The sequence below is a fragment of the Ornithorhynchus anatinus genome, chromosome 16, assembly GCF_004115215.2.
Source record: "Ornithorhynchus anatinus isolate Pmale09 chromosome 16, mOrnAna1.pri.v4, whole genome shotgun sequence".
Classification (NCBI taxonomy): Eukaryota; Metazoa; Chordata; class Mammalia; order Monotremata; family Ornithorhynchidae; genus Ornithorhynchus; species Ornithorhynchus anatinus.
In genome coordinates, this window is record NC_041743.1 from 27608361 (window position 1) to 27634094 (window position 25734).

A 25734-nucleotide genomic window follows, 5' to 3' on the forward strand; every position below is an offset into this window, starting at 1 on the left:
CTGATAAATGAAAACATTGTTAAAGGGAAGTGAAAGTTTAAATATTTAGACCTTTAAATGTTCTTACTCAAAATTAGCACTCTGATCATCTTGTGATGCTTAAGTATCAAAGCTTGGAGTTTCAAGAAACATTTAAAACTTTCACTTTATGATCCTCCATTCCCATATATACAAAATGATTCATTTTCTATATTCATAACCACTTTGGTTAATTTACAACTTAAACCATAGGCCTTTGCTTCCAAAGTCCAGATGGGTCTGTTGATATGAAATACAGCAATTTGCTCTTTTTCAAATATCTTTCAGAAACAAATTCTGATTATCATTTCTTTTCACAGCAAACCTTTGAAGGCTCTCTTTATGACTTATAATATATAAACTTACAACATGAACTCTGGCAAGAAGAGAATTTCAGTGCCACTAGCATGAAGAGCTGTAATTTCACTATTTGGTCCAAAATGATAATAAGACAAAAATAATAGTGGATAAACACTCAGCCACTGCAGATAAGACATGCTGATTCTCTTTCCCTTTATTACATATTTCCCAACTCCAGGTACATCCCATACCCTGATTTTCTCTCAAGAATCCATGTTCTTTGTTTTTGTCTTTCCCATGTTTCTGCCCTTTAAACAATACGAGTTCTATCTTTTTGGACTTTATCCATAACAAAGTGGCTATCTATTTAATAAAATAATTAGCCGGGATCTCTAATGATGGAAAATAAATTGGAGCTATGCCTCAGGGTCCTAAAAATGAGTGCAGATGCACTTTAAATTCCTTGACATACCTTGATTTTCAAATGACATATAATAAGAATAATAATAAATAATAATAATAAAGCATGGCTCAGTGGAAAGAGCAAGGGCTTGGGAGTCAGAGGTCATGGATTCGAATCCCAGCTCTGCCATTTGTCAGCTGTGTAACTGTGGGCAAGTCACTTAACTTCTGTGTGCCTCAGTTACCTCATCTGTAAAATGGGGATGAAGACTGTGAGCCTCACGTGGGACAACCTGATTACTCTGAATCTACCCCAGCGCTTAGAACAGTGCTCTGCACATAGTAAGTGCTTAACAAATACCAACATTATTACATTATCATTAATGGTATTTGTTAAGCGCTATGTGCCAAGCACTGTTCTAAGCGCTGGGGTAGATACAAGGTAATCAAGTTGTCACACTTGGGGCTCACAGTCTTAATCTCTATAGATGAGGTAACTGAGGCACAGAGAAGTTAAGTGGTTTGCCCAAGGTCTCACAGCAGAAAAGTGGCAGAGCCAGGATTAGAAACCACGTTCTCTGACTTCCAAGTCCATGCTCTTTTCACTAAGCCATTCTGCTTTTCAAAGTATAAGAGCTCTTGGGGTATCTCTACTGCTCCAAGAGTTCCCTAAATGGGATGAATGTACATGTTGATGGTTTGCTTTGCCTATTCAAGATCAATCGGTCAATGTTATTTATTGACAATGTGCACAGTCCTGTACTAAGCAATTGGCAAAATAAAAAAAAGTGTTAGCAGTCATGTTCCCTGCCCACATGGACACAGAGCTTACAGTCTACAGGATACTCACTCTAGATTGCCTTCCAAGGCTCCATGGGGCTCCCCTTCTCCTAGTCTGGGCACACTACCTTTCATCCACAACTTGTCATCCTGTTTCATGCTCAAAAAAACCACCCTCACCCCTTTGTGTGGCAAATTGATGTGTTTAAACACATTTATATAAAACATTATTAAAGTCACCTACTTTGCCCACCCCTAGAAAATACATACCTATGTCATATGCCAGGAAATCGGCAGAAAAGCATTTTGCACCATTACTCAAGGAAGTGTCATTATGGGTGTTTCCTCCAAAAATAAGCATAGCTCCATTGATTAGAACAGCTGAATGAAGGTATCTGGCAAACCCACTCTCTTTCAAAATAGTCCTACAGAATAAAATTTAAAAAGGCATTACAAAAAATATAAAGTCTTCCCTCTTTATGAAAACAAGTTAATGCATCTGACTAGAAGTACTAGAAGGACATGAGACCAGAGTTTAGTAGGCAACCTCCAGATGGATCAGAACATTCTTATGTAGTTCTAGTCAGCCTGGAGCCTCTATGAACATGATTCTTTTTTAAAATAGAACACTCTATCTTAGTACACATTTGTTTATAAAGGACTCTGATATTTTAAAAATGAGAATTAAAAAGCACTATTTTTAGTCACCTACTTCTTGATTTGATCAATTTTTAACTTCTAACTGGAGTATAAATACTTCACCAAAACAATCAATCGAATTTACTGAGTGCTTCCAGAGCAGTGTACAAGGTGCTTAGGAGAGTACAATACAACAGAATTAGAGACAAGCTCCCTGCCAAAAAGTCAGTCATCAGTCTTTCTTGCCACACTCATGCACATCTTAATAGAACCCATTTATTGGGTTTTTCACTCTTCCTCACATGGAACTTGCTTAAATCATTTAACATCCTTCTTTTAAAAAAATGAAAACCACTTGCAAATATATTTTTCTTTGAACTATTAGGTAGGGTAATGGCAACTGAAGAGAGAAAACATCAAAATATGATACACTGTAACATGCATTTGGCTATGTTTAAAAGGCATTTTGAAATAATGAGCTCTACAAATACCATACAATGAATTTAGAAAAATGCAAAACAGACAGTTATATGAAAGAGGCACATTCAGACTTTTCCTTCTTAAACATCTGTCAAGGAAATATAACACTAATCAGTTCACTTGTGAAAAACTAAAATGATTATGTAGTTCTATTTCAAATGACTTATCTCTCCTGAGCCATTCAAAGATACTTTAGATATCCAGGCCACAAAATTGGAAAATACAACTCTACAGAGTATAAAAAAATGAATGGACCAGAAGTTCTGGGAACTGCTAATTTTAAACTTTAGATCACCTCTATTTCCACTTTTCCATCAAGAAACACCTCAGTGGATCCTACTGATCCCTAAATTTCCCACTGGAAAACTACGGAACTTATATATTACAAAATGAGCAACAAATAAGACACCAGAATGAAAAACGAGGAATATATTTCAAGAGAATAAAACCACTAGAGTAAAAAACACATTAGCAAAGTGCAAATAAGAGTGAAAATGAAACATGATGTAACTGAATTCAAAAGAAAATTTTTGAAATTAGATCTGAAAATTAAAAATCAGAAAGAATGAAACTAAACAACTCAAACTATGGAGAAAACATCAAAGAGTATACAAATAGTGTTTTCCATTCTAAAAACCAACTGAGTTTTGCCAAAAATTATATTTTAATCTACCTGAATCGATCAATGGCATTTATTGAGTGCTTACTATGTGCAGAGCACTGTTCTAAACCCTTGGGAAGGACAATACTAGAGCATTACCACACTTGAAGATAATGGTTCTATTAAGAGGAAAGTCAGAGAATTTCTATAAGGATATTAGAGGAAAAAAAACCAGCCATACAATATGGGCAAGTAGCATTATCACAAACAACTGCAATATTTGAAAAAATGAAAACAGATTACATTGAAAGGATTCCAATAAAAATAATAAAAGTAAGAAGAAGAAGTGGCATTACTTTGTTAGTGCTTTCTATGTGTCAGGCACTCTACTAAGCACTGGGGTGGATACAAGCAAACTGGGGTGGATACGGTCCCTTTCCCAGATGGGGGTCCCAGTCTTGATCCCCATTTTACAAATGAGGTAACTAAGGCACAGAGAAATGAAGTGACTTGCCCAAGGTCACACAGTAGACAAGTGGCGGAGCTGGGATTAGAACCCATGACCTTCTGACTCCCAGGCCCACACTCTATCCACTACACCATGTTGCTTCTCATGAGGAATTCATTACTTCTACAACCCAACAATTGTAGAACTCTGAAAAACATCACCAATATTTGTTCAGCATATGTAATCATACTACTAGCAATGTATGGGAAGGAACGTTTTTCCAGATTGTGATATTCTGTCCCACTTATTTAACTACAAAAAAAAAATCAATATTTTGGAATCAATGGAAAAAAAATCAGAGTTAAAATTGGTTTAGGAGAATTCACTCGGTGTCATCCTCCTTAAATACCATAATAAAATCCCATAGAAGAGAGTAATACCCAAAACAAGAAGAGAGATGTGGGTACTACTTATACACTAACATAGACCTGGAAAAATAACCATGCACCCTGCTCTGTCTGTCCATCCCAGCATCATCCTCCTTCTTATATCTCTTCCTGCCCCAATCCCTCATTCTTTTCAGACTCCCTGAACTCTCCTTTCCCTTCCTTAAAGAGTTCTCACCAGGCTGTATTTAGCCAGTCCCAGGGTTATTTACCAGCACATATCATGGCCCTGGGCTTGCTTATCATCCTTTATGCTCCCAGCCCCAACCTGGTTCTGAGCTCTAATTTATGGGCACACTCTGATCATGACCCTTAGTGACTCTTTCCAAACCCTAGTTCCCTCCCACCTCTCGATGTGGGCAGGGAATGTGTCTGTTTATTGATACTGTACTCTCCCAAGAGCTTAATACAGTTCTCTACACACAGTAAGCACTCAATAAATATGATTGACTGACTGACAACCTGCTGCCCATCCAGGCACAGGAAATGCCAGGTGGAATGACTAGCCCCACCATTATGAATAAACCTGCCCCACCACACCACAGGAGCAGACATCACGTCAGAATTCTGGCACCACATGGCCTAAACTCCCTACTCAATGACCCTTGGGCTTCCAAAACTTCAATGGGGAAGCAGATGGCAGGTTTGTATCTTTCATGTGCTACTCAGTCAAGGATCGGCCAATTTCCACAAATTACAATATGCCTGGTGCAAGCAGGAAGCCTCTTGGTTGGAATTCCTTCGTTTCTCTCACTCATCCCCACCAACCATCAAGGCAACATTATGAAGAGTTAAACTTTGATCAAATGGGAATTCTTTAATTTGGATTGATGAAGGTGCTGCGGTAATAATTTTGAGCTGTTGAATTCTCTCTGTTACTGCTTCTTTGGTTTAAAGTGGGTGCTTTCATTGTGCTTTCCCCGTACAAAACAATGCTGTGGAAAATTTAGGAAATGGATGGGATAATGGTGATGAGGAGGAGGATGTCTGAGTATAAACATTAGTGAACATGAACATAGTGAACATTTGAAGCACAATTAACAGTTGGACAGTTGGACCACTTATTAGGCACAAACTGGATAAAACTGAGGTAAAGCTAACATCCAGAACAGCAAATAAGCATTGATATTACAAAAATGTGATAATACAAAGAGCCCCTTAGAACTGCTTCATAACTCAGCAGATTTAAGGTCAACCTAATAAATGAAATGATCAAACATTGTCTAAAAATATTTAAGATTTTAAAAATGTTTTATTAAGCTATAGTCTTCTGGATTGTAAACTCATGGGTTGGGAATATGTCTACTAACTCTGTTGCATTGTACTCTGCCAAGCACAGTAAGCATTCATTCATTCAATCATATTTATTGAGCACTTACTGTATTAAGCATTTTAGCACTAAATCACCATTAGTGCATGGCAATTAAAACAAAGACTCTGCAGTTCAACTGAACCTCAAACATTTCTCTAAATTCCCAATAACCTGACCCTACAGCAAATCTCACTAGCTTAAAGAGAAGCCAATAACGCTCTCAACAAATATTAAATTGACAAAAATGTTCTCAGAGAAATGTCTTGCTCTTGAAACAGCTCTGAGGTGAAAAAAAATTCAAAGATCAAGCTGTGCAAGGAACTCAGGGCAATGTTCGCAAAGTACAGTACTTTTGGGAAATACAGAATTGACAAACAAAAGCATCAAATCTCAGAGCAGAATATTAATGAAATAACATATTTAATTTTGATCCTTATTAGAAATATTAAATGCCTCCCTTCTAAAAATTTCAAAGAAAATAAAATGTGATATACAAAATTTTGTAGCTAGACAGTAATAGGCTATTTCTCCGAAGGAGACCAGATCTATTTACAAAGGGGATGTCAAAAATTGATGAGGTTGATACCCTCTTAATTTTAAAGGACATATTAGTTTCAGCTGTATGAAGGTGTGATGAGAGAAAGACTCTCAAACTGGGACACAGTTGTTATATACGTGCATTTACAAGTTCTTACATGAAATTATACAATGGTGATCTTCAAGTCCTGAAAGATATATAATCAGCCTGATTTTTACCTATTACAAAACTGATGGGTAACTATTTTTAACTATTACAAACTTGTTTTTGTTCACAAACAGTGATTTTCCCTTTAAGGAAACTCTGAAGTTGGAGTTCACTTACCTTTAACATTTAACTCATTCCCCACTTTCCAGCTGGTTTCCTACTCCAAAGCTAATGACTTCAAGATCAATGTCACCCTACACCTGCTCCAATATTCCACTCCCTTATATCACTACTTTTAGTCTTTCCCAAAACTCTCTTCACCAGAGTTCTTATCTGTTGTTATCCAAACTTCACTCCTTCCTCAAAACAATTCTCTCCATTATTCCCATTCCAACTTGACCCATGGGTTATCTCCAATTTGTTCTTATCTCTCCAGCTCTTCCCGCTCTACATCAAATCCATACAGTTTATGTTCTCCAAGGCTTGTTTAACCTTGCCTACTTCAAGGAATTTTTAAACAATGAAGGGCTTCAGCAACTATGGAATACAATCTAACAGTCATAAAAATAAGGTAATTACTAAGGTAAAACAGCAAGCATCAGGACCAGGAATAGAAATCAAAAGTCCTAATTTCAATGTCAGTAACCTTACCATCTAATGAATAAAATGCAGGTTTGAGGGGCATGCCCAGAAAGTCTACCGTAAAAACAGATGAATTTTACAAAATCCTTAAAAAGAAAAACTTGTTTCTAAAAGTATCAATAACGGATAATAAAAATACAGTGGGAAGGGAAAGGTAGCAGAGAACACCAAAATGCAGAGATGTTTAACTTAGGGTTTTCTTTTTATCTCTGTCTTTTGGAAGAAAAGAAAAGTGCACAAGGAAATGGGAACGTGAAGATGGAACACGAAGACTGCAGGACGCAACTCTGACGGTCAGGCACAATCTAGGAAGAAAAGGGATGAATGTATTCGATGGGAAGGATAAAATACAAAGAATTATCATAAAATCCAATCAGACAAGAGGAGTATTTTGATTCTCTGAATGCCTTGTTATCTGACTTAAAATGTAATTTCCTATATTCCTTTATACTTACTGTGGATGAATCAATCATTCAATCAATTAATAGTATTTATTGGACACCTACTATTGGTCAGAGCACTGAGAATTCAATTGAATTAGTAGACAGGATCCCTAATATCAAGAGGAAAAATCAAGATAGATTACAAAAAGAGCTGTGAATATCCTGAGAATGTGAATCTCAGATTCTGAATGGATATTCCAAGGGTATTTTACTGGTTGCTATTTTTAAGACATGAATGGTTAAAGAAGTAGGTGAAGATTGGAATAAAGGTCAAACTTTTTTTAAAAAAAAAACACAACAGGTAACAGATAACACATAACAGGTAACACATAACAAATAACAGATAACAGGTAACATAACACACATAACAGGTGTGAAACCAATTTTATCTGAAAAAATAATGGAAAAAAATCATCCCAAAGTAAGAACAACTAGAAATATGTCACAAAGAACAAGTCCTGTCAGGCTAATTTCCACCTATGATAATACTGAGTCCCCAAGATTGTGATAAAGAGTAAGCTGTTTAACTTTGTTTGTCCTGCCTCACACAAAAAAAAAAGATGAAAAAATACAGTCTGGATTGAGATGATAATGGTAATCTTTGAAAAATTTAGTGTTTCACAACTATAAACTCTTGGCTGAGTCTTTAACTTGTTTACTAAGGCCTGGATGAACAGAAGATGTGATCATTCCATCTGCAAATAACCAAGTTAGTTGAATGAAAAACTTTGAAAAACTGCATCAGATGAAAAGTGGTATATGTGAATTTTAGAAGAGGTGAGAAACCAACAAAATAAAGCTGCTTCAATGTAAGCAGTATGCCTAGTGGGTAGAGCACATATCTGGAAGTCAGAAGGACTTGGGTATTGTATTCTCCCCAGAGCTTAGTACAGTGTTCTGCACAAAGTAACCACTCAATAGATACAATGGATTGATTGATTCTAATCCTGGCTCTGCCACTTGTCTGCTGGGTGACCTTGGTCAAGTCACAACTTCTCTGTGCCTCAGTTATCTCATCTGAAAAATGGGGATTAAGACTGAGAGCCCCAAGTGGGACATGGACTGTGTCCAACATGCTTAGTGTCTATCTACCCCAGTGCTTAGCACTTTACCTGGCACATTGTAAACACTTAGCAAGTACCTTTTGAAAAAAAATGGGAATTATCCTGCGCTGTATGAGTGGAGGAAATCGGAATAATCCCTCCAGTATTTCAGACCCAATAGGATCTTGACAAAAGCAACAAACAATTTTCAGCTTTTCAACTAGAGAGATATCAATAAATGAGAGCAATGAGAGGATGCCTTAAAATAATAAAGTATCAAAAAAATAAGACCAAGGAAATAGGTCACAGGAGCTAAAAGAAAACAAGACACTGATGCTAACAAGACGTATAATACAATGGGCTCCTACTACAAAAACACTAATCAACCGTTTTCAATACTTTCTAAGAACAAAATAAATAGAAATCGGATTAAAATATAGCTGAAGGATTTTGATTAGACACTCGATGAAAGTGACGTGCTAAATATTGAAGTGCATTACCAGATTTTTAAATCTCACATGAATGGGATGATTTAAATTGTCTTGCCTCAAGTGAGAAGAGACCTAGGTGATCTCTCATAGTCCTTTAATGTATATTGCTCTACTTCCATTTATTAAAATATAAATGATATAATAATGCCAAAGGACAGAATACAAGTTAAAAAAAAAGTTTTTAGAAAAAATATAATAATGAGCCCACTATTCACTGTTGTGACTACATAAAAATAGCTTCATTCTTTCAAGGCTACATGTATATTTGAGCATGCACTAGTTTCATATCCAATAGTATCCATTATGTACCAAAAGTTTTCCCCTTAGTAAACATGATAACCATTATGTCATTACAATGGCACAGTGTTGTTCTCCTCCCCCTGGGCTGTATACTTACCACGTCTTGGTGTTGACTTCATATCTGTAAAGATCATCCACTAATCCATATTTATTGCCTGGCAATGCTTTATATCCTCCATGAACATATATGGATTTTGTCATTCCCTCATAGACACTAGTATGGCCATAACCACCTTGCACAATTGCTCCTTTAGTTTCTGGAACAAACCAAGTATTATGCACTACAAGAAGAAAAAATATTGGGAAGAAAAAATAAGTAGTCTGAAAATGAACAATTTGCAGATATCTAGCAAATTCTATTAAAGAAAATATATTAAACCGAATTCATATAGTAGTTACAAAACTCTGAATAAAAAACCTTTGTGAGAAATTGTTAAACCGTGCAGATCATTATACAAGTGCTTGGGAGAGTACAGTACAACAGAGTTGGAAGACATGTTCCCTGCCCACAGTGAATTTACAATCTAGAGGACATTTTACTTCAACACCCTGTTTACTTCATTAAAATTGAGATAATCCGGATGTACAACACAAAGTAAAAGCCTAAAAATTCTCTGCAATTGCAACCACCTCTGATATACGCCAGAGTAATAATAATGGTAATAATAATTACTATGGTATTTGTTAAGTGCTTACTATGTGCCAAGCACTGTTCTAAGCACTGGGGTAGATATATGGTAATCAAGTTGGACACAGTCCCTGTCCCATATGGGGCTCACAATCCTTATCCCGATTGTACAGATGAGATAACTGAGGTACACAGAAGTAAAGTGACTTGCCCAAGATCACGCAGCAGACAAGTGGTGGAGCCGGGATAGAACCCACGTCCTCCGACTCCCAAGCCCATGCAAAGGGTATTCCCCTGAAAAAGGCCATCCAGCTGACGCTCGGTGAAAGAGCATTTAGCCCATTTTCAGGCTGTGAAACTCTGCAGCTGTCACCAATGAGGACAATTTGAAAGCTCTGTTTCTCAACACGTGCCCAAATTTAGATGAATTTGAATGATAAGTAGTCATCAGAAGCATAAGAGAATAAGCATAACCGATCAAAAGGCAAAGTATACAACTATGCAACAAAATAACAAAATGTGTGGTTAAGAGCAGATAATTCAGATTGGTTCCATCAATTGTGAGGAGCACAGCCATTCCTTTCCCATTGTACCTGTGGGCTCACAGCATTAAGCCTCAAAGCCTCTGCACAGAGTAAGTGCTTAAATACCAACATTATTAATCCCCATTTTACAGATGAGGTAACTGAGGTCCAGAGAACTGAAGTGACTTGCCCAAGGTCACACAGCAGACAAGTGGCAGAGCTGGGATTAGAACTCCCAAGCCCGTGCTCTTTCCACTAGGTCATGTTGCTTCCTTTCCGTTACACACCATTCTAATAATAATGATGATGGCATTTGTTAAGCGCTTACTATTTGCCAAGCATTGTTCTAAGCGCTGGGCTAGATACAAGGTAATCAGGTTGTCCCACGTGGGGCTTACAGTCTTAATTCCCATTTTCCAGATGAGGTAACTGAGGCACAGAGAAGTTAAGTGACTTGCCCAAGGTCACACAGCAGACAAATGGTGGAGCAGGGATTAGAACCCACGACCTCCCAAGCCAGTGCTCTTTCCACTAAGCCACACTGCTTCTCAAATAAACAGAATTATCACCATGTTATTTAAGAGCTTACTATGATGATGATGGCATTTGTTAAGCACTTACTATGTGCCAAGCACTCTTCTAAAAACTGGGGTAGATACAAGGTAAGTAGGTTGTCCTACATGGGGCTCACAGTCTTAATCCTCACTTTACAGATGAGGTAACCGCGACACAGAGAAGCAAGTGACTCGCCCGAAGTCATACAGCTGATCAGTGGCAGAGCCAGGATTAGAATCCACAACCTCTGACTCCGAAGCCCGTGCTCTTTCAACTAAGCCACGCTGCTTCTCTTCACTCAACCTAAGTGAATCTTCTGCCACCCTGCCAATGGTCACTGACAAACATGAAAAGCAACCAACTCATTCTTGAAGACACCACCCATTTCATTATTTGACTGTAGACTACGGTCTGTAAACTCGTGGTGGGCAGGGAACGTATTTACAAAATCAGTTTACTTGTCCTCCCCCGGGGTGTTTCATTCAATGCCCTGCACACCTTAAATGCTCAATAAAAATCACTGACTGATGATTGATTCTTATACCATACGTCTTTCACCCAACACCTGTGTGCAGAGCACTGTACGAAACACTGAGAAAGAATACACAGGTGAGAATTACATACGATGATTCCCCGCCCACAAGGGGTTTACAATCTAAGGGACACAAAAATGTACAGCCAGAGTGATGAATCAATCAATGGTATTTACTGAGCACTTACCATGTGCAGAGCACTGTGCTAAATGCTTGACAGAGTACACTGCAACAGAGTTGATAGACACAATCCCTGTTAATCAACAAGCCTACACTCTGGTAGGGGGAAGGGTGATCAAAATAACTGAGTACACATTCACACATGAGTGCTAAGGATGGGGTAAAGAAATACATGAGTGGTTTAAAAATGTATCAGTGAGGTCTTGAAATAATACCTATCCACATCTGTGTGATACCAAAACATCAAGGCTGCACACCAATAAAGTAACTAACAGTAATTGAAGCACTTTATCCCAAGAGTGAAACTGGCATATGTCTATTCTTCCCCAAAGCAAAGAACAGAGCCAGGGTTCATTATGCACAACTGACTGAAAGAACTAAAAATTAATGAGCAAAAATGATGGCGGAGTACTTAACACTGAAAAATATTGCTTTTATGCAAAGTTATCGAGAACCACTTGGATATAGAACTTTAGCCCCAAAATAAGTTAGGAAAACCATTTATATGCGCCAGTGGGGCAACATAGATAAATAAAACTTTATTTACTTCTCAACTAGTGTAAGAGCATGGCAGCAATGAATTTAGCTGCAAAAGAAGCAGTGGAAGAGGTGATCGTAAAGATCTGCCGTAAGGGAACTTTTAGGGCTAAAGGCAAGAAAGCCAGTGGGGAAACAGTTGTGTTGAGCCCAGTTCTGCTGACCTCACCCTGTTCCTCTGATTGCTCTTTGGGGGACAAAGAAGCGGCATAAATGTTGATGGGTAGGAGATTGCTGACACATTCGGGAATGTCTGATAATTACCATCCTCGTTAGAGAAGACGGGTTTCTAAATATCCATTATCTCCCAAAGGATTTACACATAAAAATTTCCTAATCAAAGTTGGAATATCAATTTCCAATCTGAGGAAACAGACATCCCCATATCATAAGTAGTCAGTCATAGCCCTTAATTACCATAATACCTTTTTTAAACTAACATAAAGTATGAACATTGTAAATCTTTGGAAACAAGCAATAAGGAAGAAATACATCTCTTCTGAGTTGGCTATCTGAAAATATAAACCAAATGAATTTGAGAACATAGTGATACAATACTAAACCAAAACTAAAAGATAAAAATGTTTTACATTTTCAAAAATGGTCTGTTGAAAATTTAAACATACTTCTAATGTACAATGCAAACCTTGAGCTCTCCAACTATGAATTGCTAAAATCAACCTCTGCACCTTGAGTTGTCAGCCCACAACAAAACATGTGGCCAATGGTACATGGCTTCCCATACTCTGTTTAATTCATCAATTTACCAGTCATAACGACTGAGCCCTTACTTTTAAAGCACAGCACTCTAAGCGCTTGGGAGAGTACAATTTAACAGAGTTGGTAGACATGTTGCCTGCCCATGTTGAGTTTGCCCTCTCAAACAGAATTTGGTATTTTCCCAAGTCATTTCCAGAGTCCTGGCCGAGGTTAAAGGTCGGAAGAATATTTGTGCTCATTATCATGAAATCAAATCTATAAAACAGAAAAGCTACAAAAATAACTATACTATTCGCTTTTACCCATTTTACTCAGCTGAGAAATACTTCCATACACAAAGCATATATAGATGTCCTTTCTTGACTTTTCTTGCAAACTAGCAAAAAATGTATATTCAAAAATGTTTGCATTTCTCACTGCATATTCAATGCCCCCGAATCATCAACCTACCAATCAATGCTTACAGGTGCCACTAAATTCGGGGAGGCAATCTACCACTTAATGATTAAGGCAGTCACATTCTTGCCACAAATAGAGCAGTAATCTTGCCTAAAGGATCTGTGAGCCTCAAAGTCATACATCATAAAGAAACAATAACATAAACAGGATGTTTCTAGTTGACTTCTAAACTATACAAAAAATTCTGAAGGCGTGAAGAGGCTTTTTAAGCATGTGCTAAAGCAAAACATGAATATGATACTCACCTTGAGACTCACATTGAGTTTCTTAGAAAGTTTATGAAGTATTGCTACCTAAAGTGAAATAAATTTCCCTCTAGACTAACCCTGAAAAGCTTTATGGTTCAAGTTAGTAAAACCATTCACATAATTCCTCTCCAGAGATTTATTGGTTCCCCAAAAACTCATAACTCTGAGAATGGCACAAAAGGGCAAAAGGAAGCATCTTTATTTCCAGAGTGGGTCCCAAGGCTTTCTAATAACTTTAGGATCACAAATTCCCAGACAGCCAGACATATGAGGAAAAATATACATCTGCTTCCTCTCCATTTTGTATTACATTTGGAAAAAAGTACAATGCCCCAGAATAAAAATAATTTTATGTCATTCTAAAATAGTTCATCCTAACACTGAATTAAAACAACTGTCATCTTGCATTTCCCTAATCAATCAGTGGTAGTTATTGAGTACTTACTAGGGGAGAGCACTGGACTAAGCACTTGGAAGAGTACAATAGAACAGAGTCGGGAGGCACATTTTAAGAGCTTAACCAGTACTATTACCACTGAAAAACAGAACTAGTCACTCAATCGTATTTATTGTATGCTGTGTGCAGAGCACTGTAGTAAGTGCTTGGGAGAGTACAATTCAACAATAAACAAACAGACATACTCCCTGCCCACAGTGAGCTTAGAGTCTAGAGTAGGAGACAGACATCAACGTAAATAAATTATGGATATGTAGAAAAGTGCTGTGGAGCTTAGAGATGGGTAAAAACCCAAGTTTAAGGGCAATGCTGAAGGGAGACAGAAGGGAAATGAGGCCAAGTTGGCAAGGCCCCTTGGAGGAGATGTGCTTTTTAGTACGGTTGTATTATCTTCCATGTACAAATTATTTCTTATGTGTGTTTCTTGTAAACTATTTTGTCTTCTTGACTTGTCTGCCCACGGAAAAACCACAGCCCTGTGACTCAGAGGATTTAGGTTCTAATCTCAGCTCTGCCAACTGTTTGCTGTGTGACCTCAGGCAGCTTCTCTGTGCCTAAGCTCTCCTGTTCTCCCTCCTACTTAGACTATGAACTCCATGTGGGACAGGGACTGTGTCTAACTTAATTATCCTGTAACTACCCAGTGCTTAGAACAGTGTTTGACATATGGCAAATTCTTGAAAATACCTTTTCAAAAAAAAAAGAAAAATGTCCCTTCAGACCAGCAATGGACGGGAGTGGTAAGAGAGTCCTGAAAGGCCACTCAAGCTTCCTGAGGTGTGTATGGGTTGGAAGAAGATGGAGTGGTAGGAAGGAAAAGGCGGCAGTACCTCTAGGAACAGTCATCATCTCATATTCCTGAATCCTAAAACAGTACTGAAAACACCAGTGAACTGAGCCAATTTGACATCCCCCCACCAAAAAGAAAAAAAAGGTTTTCTTCACATTAAAGCCTGTTTTTCTTAGTAGAAAGAGAAAGGGAAGACAGAGAGGGATAAATACTGGGCCAGATAAGTCCATTTGCAGGTGCTAATTAGAGATGCCTTAATAAAGATGTTTTTCTGTATATATTAGGGGAATATTACAGAGTAACAACTATTGTTGATTTCTGGTGTTTTTTTTAAGACTGCCTCTAAAAACATTTTGGAGTAGTCTCATAACTAAAGACTATTTTAAATTACCTAATTTGACGATCCAAATGAAATGATCTAATTAAAATACTCAACTAATAGCAATATGATAATCTGCATTGAAATTATTAGGTAAGCTATCAAATTAATTGAAGTTGTGGGGAAGCTATGTCATATGCATGGACAGATGAACTCAAGTGGGATTCAGAACACTAAACACAGATTCAGAATGACCTCTCTTTATTTATGTCACCTTCTGTGATACTTCTAAATTTTCTAGCATGCCTAAATATAAATGTAATAATAATGATAATGTTGGTATTTGTTAAGCGATTTGTTAACAGTGCAGACCACTGTTCTAAGCGTTGGAGGAGAATCAGGGTAATCAGGTTGTCCCATGTGAGGCTCACAGTTAATCCCATTTTACAGATGAGGTAACTGAGGCACAGAGAAGTGAAGTGACTTGCCCACAGTCACACAGCTGACAAGTGGCAGAGCCAGCATTCAAACCCGTGACCTCTGACTCCCAAGCCCGGGCTCCGTGTTTAGCCCTACACTATAAACCCTACACTTTAAGACAATTATACCACTAAATCAGTCATGCAAAAAAGCCCAAACCTTTGTAATTGTAGTATAATACTTCTTTCTGAGACTGGAAAGAAAAAAGAAATTTATCCCAAGGGAAAGAACTATTCCCCTTATAACTGAGATGATAAATGATTCCATTACTTACATTCAAACCAGCTCTGCTTTACTGCCATCATCCCGTGAAGTACTACTTGTTAGCGATTAACTTAATTCCTTTGACTATCTTTTAACCGTATTTGCCCATGTTGTTCTCTTGAATGCTTTTCAAAATGAAAGCACTTTAGGATAGGTTTGTTTTTGTTCCTGGCACAACTTTCTCTTTGAAGTACCTTATGAAATGCATGGAGAATGTTATGCCATGGAAGCAGCATGTATAAAGGAGTCAAAGAAGAGTGTTATTTTCACCAAATGGAAACCACAATCACAAGGTGGAGCAGGAGCCTAGTTAGGCCAGTTGGGTGGAGAGTTAAACAACGGGCAATAGCTTCAAGTATGCAGCAATAGTGTGGCCTAGTGGAAAGAACATGGGCCTGGGAGTCAGAGTATCTGAGTTCAAATCCCAGCTTTGCCATGTACCTGCAGTGTGATCTTGGGTAAGTCATCCAACTTCTCTGTGCCTCGGTTTCTTCATCTGCAAAATGAGGATTGAAATCCCCTCCCTCCAATTTAGACCGTGAGGCCCAGTGGGTAAGGATTGTGTCCAACCTGATTATTTTATACCTACCACTGAGGCAGAATGGAGGTGCTTTTTAAAAAGGTAAAAAGGAAAACATTATTTAAGGACAATGAAGAGGGAAATATGATATATTCAAGGAAAAATCAGACAATTTTGCCAGTTGTTGACATAACATTAAACACAATTGCTTCAGTTACTTACATTTTCTACTCCTAATGATATAGGAAACAAGATAATTGAGGGAAGGTTGGCAATGAATAATAGGTAGATTACCTTGAATCCATCCCCGATGCTTAGTACAGTGTTTGACACGTAGTAAGTGCTTAATCAATACAATTACCATTACAAAACAGAACTAATGCATGTTTTGTAGATCACAAAGAAGTATTACATGACTGAAGTATTACATGACTGATTATTTTAAGGATCTATGAAGCAATTAAAGGGATACCATAGTAAAAAACCTAGTATTACAACTATCTTGGTGTTGCTGGGATAATGAGCATTTTAAGGTGACTGCAATTTGTTCTAAACTGTTAAAAAAAAAAAGGCGTTACTATAGTTGTTATTACTCAATAGGCCAACTGCATGAGTTGAATCAGCAGTATGCTCACAAGTTTGCTCATTCTGCTTAAAGACAAGCAACATAATTAACCAGCGAGAAGATGATGCATTTAAGAGTTCATCAGGGTGACTGGAGCAGAAAACAATTTTTTTTTTTTACTACCTGCTCACCAAAAAGTTTCAAAAATCATTTGCCTCCACCCAAAAATTATGCACTGACCTAATCACATTTATTAACTCTAATTTCAATTCACTTTCAGAGAGATGGGTGTACAAATATATCAGCGGTATTTACTGAGAGCTTGTCGTGTACACAGCACTGTCATAAACACTGAAAAAAGTACAAATAAAACAGTTTGTAGACATGAACCCTCATCACAAGGAGTTCTGGAGAAGTTTCATTAGTGCCATCTGGGCCATAATCAACATCAAGTGGCAGAGAAGGCTCACTGTCAAAAAAAATCCTGCAGAGGAGTAATGATGATGATAATGAAGAGTAAGCGTCATCATACCTGTGGGGGAATGACAGTTTGGCTGGGAAGGGTGTGTGGAAAATGGACAGGATACTCAAGCATGTAAATGGTGTACGATAAACGGCAATGAGATACACCTCAGTAGGAAGGACAGAACACTTTAAAGACAGACCAAATTATTATTTCAAATATCGTGGTAAAGCACAGCCTAAACATTTAAATGGCACGAATGGCTTACCAAACAAAGTCATAAAATAAAGCTAGCCTCCCTGCAGGACAGCACACTGTTGAGATTTAATACAGCAACTTCTGGGTGAGGAGGTGAAGTGATTGGGGGGGGAGGGGAGAAAGTCGAGTAGAAAAACTGGTTTTAAGACATAATAAATAACCTATGACGTGATATGTTTTTGGACTTCTCAGAGGCAGAAGAGGCAGATATATGGGCATGATGTGCAGCAGTCACCTCCTTCTAAGCAAATACGTCAGCCAAGCTGGGAGTCAAAGAGGCAGCAAGTTGAAATACTAAAAGTGGGAACTGCAGCAGTTATACGAAAAAATAACTGGTGTATTTGCTAAGGCGTGCTATGGGTCATCTGCTGTGGCAGATAGAGTACAAGCAGGTATGTCACAGTTCCTGTCCCCCATGGAGCTCTCAGTCTAAGCAAGAGCGAGAAAGGATACTTAATCCCAAATTTACAGATGAGGAAACTGAGGCAGAGAACTTAAGTGATTTAAGTGCAGGCAAGCATCAGAGCCATGATTAGAACTCAGTTCTCCCGGCTTTCAGGCCCATGTTCTTTCCACTAGTTCAAGCTGCCTGGATCATGAATTCGCTTTTTCTGCTACGATCACCTATACTCTTTTGCATTTTAAAACAAAGTATTTTTTACCACAAATGTAATAATTTCCCAGTATGAAGGACAACTATACCGATAAATCATGTTTACGGAGCACTGTGTGTGGACTGTGGGTGTGGACATGTAAACTACAAAATTTCCATGGGTCCCTGTTGCTTACTCTTCATCAGGTTAAATTCTACCACCAACTCATCCCAGTTTCCCTGAGAACCTCGGAATGATGGGGAAGTGGTGCGGCCTTGTGAAAAGAGCACAGAAGTCAGAGGCCTGGGTTCTAATCCCAGCTTCATCACTCGTCTGCTGTGTGACCTTGAGCAAGTCACTTAACTCCTCTTTGCCTTAGTTTCTTCATCAGTGATATGGGGGTTGACTCCTCCTCGCTCCTTCTTAGACAGAGTTCCATGTGGGACAGGGACTACGTCCAACCCGATTATCTTGAATCTAGCCCAGTATAGTGGAAGCAGTGTGGCCCGGGGAAGCGGCGTGGCTCAGTGGAAAGAGCCTGGGCTTCGGAGTCAGAGGTCATGGGTTCCACTCTCGGCTCGGCCACTTGTCAGCTGCGTGACTGTGGGCAAGTCACTTCACTTCTCTGTGCCTCAGTTACCTCATCTGTAAAATGGGGATTAACTGTGAGCCTCACGTGGGGACAACCTGATTACCCTGTATTTATCCCAGCGCTTAGAACAGTACTCTGCACATAGTAAGCGCTTAACAAATACCAACATTATTATTATTAAACCCTTAGTATAATAATAGTAATATAGGTGCTATGTGCTGCTCTGTCACTGTTTGTCAGTGTTATCACCTGTACTATTGTGGATTGTCTGTTGTATACAAGAGTGTTGGCTAAGAAGCAGCGTGGCCTAATGGGAAGAGCACAGGCCTGAGAGTTAGAGGACCTAGGTTCTGATCTCAGCTCTGCCACTTATCTGCTGCGTGACTTTAGGCAACTCGCAACCTCTCTGTGCCTTATTATCTCATCATTAAAGAGGAGATTTACACTGAAAATCCCCCTACCTCCCTCTGAGAGATAGGGACTGTGTCCAACTTGATTATCTTGTATTTTACCCCAGTGCTTAGAACAGTGCCTAGCACATAGTAAATGCTTAACAAATACCACAAAAATCCATTAATTAAAGGTTTCAGGGGAAGCATGTTGCGTAGGGCTGCTGGGTCCCATCACTTACGGAGTTCTCACCTTCTCACTGTGCCTTGATCTGTTCTGTCTCGGCGCCGAGCCCTAGCCCACATCTTGCCTCTGGCCTGGAATGCCCTCCTTCCTCAAATCAGACAGACAATTACTCTCCCCCGGCTTTCAAAGCCAGATTGAAAGCACATCTCCTCCAAGAGGCCTTCCCAGACTAAGCTCCACTTTTCTTCATCTCCCACTCCCTTCTGCATCATCCTGACTTGCTCCCTTTGCTCTTCCCCCCCACCAGCCCCTCAGCACTTCTGTACATATCTGAAATTTTATTTATTTGTATTGATGTCTGTCCCCACATCTAGACTGGAAGCTCCTGTGGGCAGGGAATGTCCCCGTTTATTGTTGTATTGTATTTTCCCAAGCTTTTAGTACAGTGCTCTGCACACAGTAGGCGCTCAATAAATACAACTGAATGAATGAGTTTTCGATCATCGTTTCTTTTTTTTAATTGTAAACTCTTCTACTTAGGATCACGACTCCCACCTCTCTCGTGTTGTACTTTTCTGAAAGGTTAGGACACAGCACAGGCTCAAAAAATAGCCCTGATTAATAAATAGCATTGTATGAATGTATGAAGCTTTCCAGAGCTGATGCCTACATCGCTTCGCCGGTAAGACTCATTAGCTTCCTCAGAAAAGTATCTTTCATCAAGTTTGGCCTATACGGGCATGAGTACACGGGACATGAGGAATCCCTTATTTCCCTGGAGTTTCCAAGTTACTGCATCTCTCAGCAAGGGTCGAGCTTCCAGGGGAGTTTGAATATTGCCTTAATCCCAGGTGGTTCTAGAATTCTGCCCATTCTATCTGTTTGCCCTCGAACAAATAGAAGCCACGCTGTGAAATGAAACTCAAGTCTTCAGCAATTCTCTCAGTGGCACAAGGTCTTCCGTTTATGGCTTTATTGATAGTATAGTCTAAGAACTTGTCTGATCAAACGTCCTTCTTCAGTGCTGATTGCTCTGATTGCTCCTAGCTCTAGTGATTGTGGTCACAAAGCCTTAGCAACCTAAAAGGAAGTGTTATCTACTGAGCACATTTGGGATTTGAATGATGGGATTCCAATTCAGAGACCAGTCAGTATGCATTAGTTTTCGGCAGATAGCACATCCCTGGATATTATTGAGATTTTTCTTCCCCTCTCAGGGCATTCAGGAAGGTAAGATTTCCACTGATGTCTAATTCCACAGTAAAGTCGATTTTCATGTTTGTGTTGAAGTGAGATAAAAATGGATCCGATTTTTCTCAAGAATCGGGCCAACTGAGGAATGTTTCTCCCATTCAGCACACCTTGAAGGTAGGTTTTAGATCTGCCATATCCAAGGCTTGGGTTTGGCTTGGATACAGAATCAAAGGCATGGAGGATTTGGTTTGGTGCTGGGCAGAGGCGCATCCCATTGGGCTAACATGTTAATAATTTGTTTGCAGTGAATGATGCTGTTTTCTCGTCTCACAATCATCACAAATTTTCTGTTCACAAAATGCTGTTCATTTCTAGACTGCACAGTGCCACACTAGCCTAACTGTGGCAACCGACTCCTACTTGCCAGGTGGGAATACCCAAGTGCTTACGAGGTGCAGAAGCGCTGAGGAAGTGGCAAAAGGAAAATTTTATAAAGTGGAGAAATTCACAATGAATCCCGGAAAGTCTCCTGAAGGAACAAGTCCCTCCCACTCAGGGAAACGGTGCTGAGGGGAGCACAGCTACAGTCTGAGGAGACTGACTTCATTCCAAGACTTGGCTGTTTGTGATTCGGCCTTGCCATATGAGGTTAGCCCATAAGTGGAATTTCTTAAGAGGAAGCCTCAGGCAGTTCAGTTCTCATACACCCAGACCAGCTCGGCAGACGCTCACTTTGGTCTGGAGGCTAATTCCACATTGTTGCCACACTCCATTTGACAGTCTCCCATAGATGTGCCTGCCTCTGCAATGTTGGCAGATCTTCATCATCAATAAAAGATGATGGGATTCCTCCTCATTACTGCCTCCTCTCATGCCATTCTTCACATTTGGAATGCCTTAACCATTCAGTTCAGTGTCAATCATTCAATCAATTAATAAGATTCATTGAGCATCTACTCCATGCGGAATACTGTACTGAATATTTGGGAGAGGAAAATAGATGTAAAAGACAATAACCCTGCCCACAAGTAGGTTGTAATCTAAGGGGGGAGACAGGCACAAAATAATTTACAAAAAGGAGGAAGAAGTGCTTAACTTAGAAGAATATGTACATTCATATGGACACAAGTCCAACAAGAGGTACAAAATGCTGCAGACATGCTCAAGTGGTGAGATGATGATTGGGAGGATGTATGATCTGGGGAGAGGAAAAATGAATCCAGAAAAAGATCCCACAGTAGCTAGAATTCCACACTGGCTCTGAAGATGGTCAGAATTGAATCTGGCAAGGAGTACCAGGCAGTAGGAAGGGCAGGAACAAGGAGTTGGAGGCAGGGCACGGGACAGAGATTTGCTTGAGAAGACTGAAGAGTCTGAGCTGTGCTACAGGAAGAGAAAGATGGATAGGAAAGAGGAAAAGAGTTGAGAATGTGCCTTAAAACCACTCATCAGGACTCTCTGCCAAGCAGACTATTTCCGATTGCCCCCACTCTTCAGTCAATACCCCTGGGGAATCAGAGGGCGGTCATCAGAATCCAGATAGCCTGGCCCCAGGATGAGATTACATCTACAGACAGGTGTTGTCGATTGGACTAGCTCCAGGACCAAACAGGAGGCAGATTTAACATGTAATTCGTAACTGCTACATCTTTCTCCAGCAAAAAATTTCCTGCTTCGACCACGTGTTTTCAATGACTGTGTTGCGTTTTGACAAAAAGAAGTACCTTCAGCTCCTTTTGGGGTTTTGTGATTAAAGTATGATACATAATTAGGGCTATCAAACCTGGATTCGGAAAGAGAACGTCTAACCCAACAAATCCTGTGCATACAGTCTTGCTCTGTGCATTAAATATTTTCTCTTTCAAATCACTGGCCAATTGGCACCACCTACTGGCTCCTATTAAAAAAAAACCAAAAAACTAAACCTCATTTCTAAGATTTTGCAGATCTGACCTTGCTCAGACTGCGCATTATATTTTTCCCAAAGGATGGGTGAGAAACTGACAAAGATGTTTAAGGACCACCACGCAACCGAACAGAAACGAGAGCAGAAATTACCGTTTCTAGGAACTCTGTCATGGCCTTGGATCATTCATCTTCTTTCCCCAATTAACTTTGGTATTGTTAATGAAAAAGAATACTTTCAATTATTGCAAAAAAGAAATAAAAGCATAAAAATACATAAGTAAAAGTAACTCACAGATAGAGTATTCCTGTATGCTGCTTGTATAACCATACACAGATGAATAGCCAAAAAGTATAATCATGATGACATCTTTGTTATCCATGTCCACGATATGTGCCGAATGTCCCTCCACCGCATATTGCTGACCATGTCCAAGAATGGTAGGAATCTTGGTACTCCATGACTGACTCTGTATGTTGAAAACCCACAGTTCATCTGTGACATTGCCAATATTTGTTTCAATTTTGCCTCCATACATGTAGATGTCCTCCTGGTAATTAGAAATACGGAATTGAAAGATTAAAAAAGAGTACGATAAGCAACATTTTTAAGACTTTCCATAGAGCTCACCTGCATAAAAATGCAAATGGAAAGAAAATTCCCAGTATCAAACAATTCAAATCCCGGGTGATGAACGGTAGTTAATTCCTAGGCTTGGACCGCCCCCCACGATCCACTCTGTCCAAGATCGCTCAGGCACCTTAGCGATCTTGGTGGAGGTCCAAAATCCATGTAGGCCCCTGCCAAAGCAACTTTAACCACTCATTCTAAAACTCTGCCCTTTCATTCGCTAAGTACTGCTATGTTCAACTCCTCTCTCACCCATGAATCTCCATCATCTATCCCCTCTCTTCTGCTAGACCTCATTTCACATTCTATTCTCCTTCCAACTTAATCTCATTTCTCTTCATTTGGGGTTCTACTACCCTTGTCCTATTGCTCGTGCCTTCCCCTGCATGCACTCCATCGCCCTTCAAATCGACTTAACTACATCCTTCTCCGCCTTGAAAATCTTCTAAAAAAATAACTTCCTTCAAGAGGCATGCTCTAATTTCCCACCTTCCTGACCATGTCAAACCATTCCCACTCTAGCACTCTTATGTCCATTTCTTATTTATTGAACTATTTACTTTCGTTCTTATTTATGTTTATGTTCTATTACCTATCATATATTTGGCAATTTGTTTCTGCCCGTCTACCCTAATGGGATTGCAGGTTTCCAGAGAGAAAGTTGTCTACACTGATATCCATCCTTGCAGTCGTAATTAAAATCCTAACTTTTTCCCTTTAGAACCTCACCATAATTCTATCATCAATGTGTCTACTTAGCCTTAATAAAGTCTTTCAAACCCCTGACCCTTTTATCATCTCAAATTTTCCCTCTAATAAAACGTTATGGACCTCTCATCCGTTAATTTATTCATATTCTTCTTGAAACTATTGATATTTTCCACCCACACAAACCCTACAGGAACGAGTTCTGCATGCTTTTCAATCACAGTTTGAAAAACGTTTTCCTTGCATTTGCTTGAAGAATTCTGCAAAACCTTTACTATACATTAACTGCCCCTTTCAGTTCTATCTTCACAACATCACTAAAATCCTTCCTCGCTTCTCCATCTGAACTGCTAGTGAGCTGATCCAAGCACTTGAATACAGCATAGCCTCTCTGCTGACTCTCCCCACTTCACTCCATACTTCATTCTTCTGTCCAGATCATTTTTCTACAGAAACATTCTGGCCATGTTTCTCCACTCCTCAAAAACCTCCAGTGAATGTCCGTCCACCGCCACATTTTAAAACATTTAATCATCTTCCTCTCCACCTCATCTTATCTCATTGATTTCCTACTACAACCCAGCCCACACACTTCACTCCTCTAAAGGCAACCCACTCACTCTACTTCGATCTCATTTATCTAGCTGACCACTTACCCTCATCCTCCCCGTGCCTGGAACTCCCTTCCCCTTCAGATCTCACAAACCACCACTTTTCCCATCTTAGAAGCTTTATTAAAATCACACCCCCAACTAAACCCTCATTTCCTGTACTCCCTCACCCTTCTGTCATCCCTGCACTTCGATTGGTTTCCTTTAAACACCTGATAAACTGCACACATCTTTAAGTTTTATATTATCAATTTCTGATTTATTTACATTCACTTCTCCCCTCTAGACTGAAAGTTTGTTACGGGGAGGGAACATGGCTGCTAATTCTGTTGTACTGTACTCTCGCAAGAGCTCAGTTTGGTACTCTGAACCTAGTGAGCACTCAAACACCATTGACTGATTATGGTAAGTAGCTGTATTTTAATCCCTGTTTCCACTTCTAACTGCAAACTACTTGCGGTCAGGGAACATATCTACCAACTCTTGCACTGTACCCTCCCAAGTGCTTAGTGCAGTCCTCTGCACACAGTTAAGCACCCAACAAATACCACTGATGGAATGATCCATTGTTTAGAAAATAAAAACATGGAAGAAAGTGAGGCAAAGAAAATTCAAAGCTTCTAAATATGCAAGATCTCTATTGATTTTTCCCCATTCTAAGCCAAAATGAGGTTTTTAAATTTTAATACCCTTTACTTAATGAAAAAATTATTTTTGGGAAAAGGAGGCAAACTCATTGAACTATCATCCAACATGTAATAAAAATGATTAAAGGTAAATTTAGCAAGATAATTCAATAATGGTCCAATTAAGAAGATGTTTTATAAGAAAAACTATAATTTCAGAAATTGCAAATAGAATTCAAAAATAATTGCCTATCTATCCACAAAAGCCAGTGTCAGACCAATGAGGCATATCATGGTATTGATCCTAATAAACCTCAACGAGAACAGCATCTACGAGTAGTTTCGGTTGCAAGGAGAAGTTCTCACATAATCACCTTCGATTTTTTTAACCTGATTCTAGTTTCCTTCAGAAAATGAATGATGAAAATGTAAAATGTACATGAAAATGTACAGGACTGCTGTAAGGATCATTCTGATGATCTAGGCCGATTTATTATGGGCGAAAATAAAAAATACCTAATCCTTTTTGCCTTCAAATTGAATGCGGTTTTAAGCAAATATCAACATTAATAAGGCTCAGAGTTCCCCCACCGCTGCGATTCCAACTTTAACACAGGATCATGGTGGACTGAGACAGATCCCTGCTTCCTTTCTCCAACAGGACAGGAAGTCAGGCAAAAGTGTTGGGAGAGCAACAGGAGTTTGGAACAATCAATCAATTGTATTGATTGACTGCTTAAACTTTGTGCAGAGCACTTGTACTAAACA

General features: G+C 39.1%; 1 protein-coding gene across 3 annotated transcripts in view; it reads right to left on the bottom strand.

The window, feature by feature from the left end:
- ATRNL1 (attractin like 1) overlaps positions 1–25734 on the bottom strand; it is a 602864-nt gene that overhangs the window by 520207 nt on the left and 56923 nt on the right. For all 3 annotated transcript variants that reach the window (XM_001513843.4, XM_039914307.1, XM_039914308.1), the window contains exons 8-10: positions 22686–22941; positions 9128–9311; positions 1771–1925 (exon numbers count right to left, since the gene is read on the bottom strand). In XM_001513843.4, the coding sequence (XP_001513893.2) occupies positions 1771–1925; positions 9128–9311; positions 22686–22941 (595 nt within the window). The remainder of the gene's footprint in view (positions 1–1770; positions 1926–9127; positions 9312–22685; positions 22942–25734) is intronic.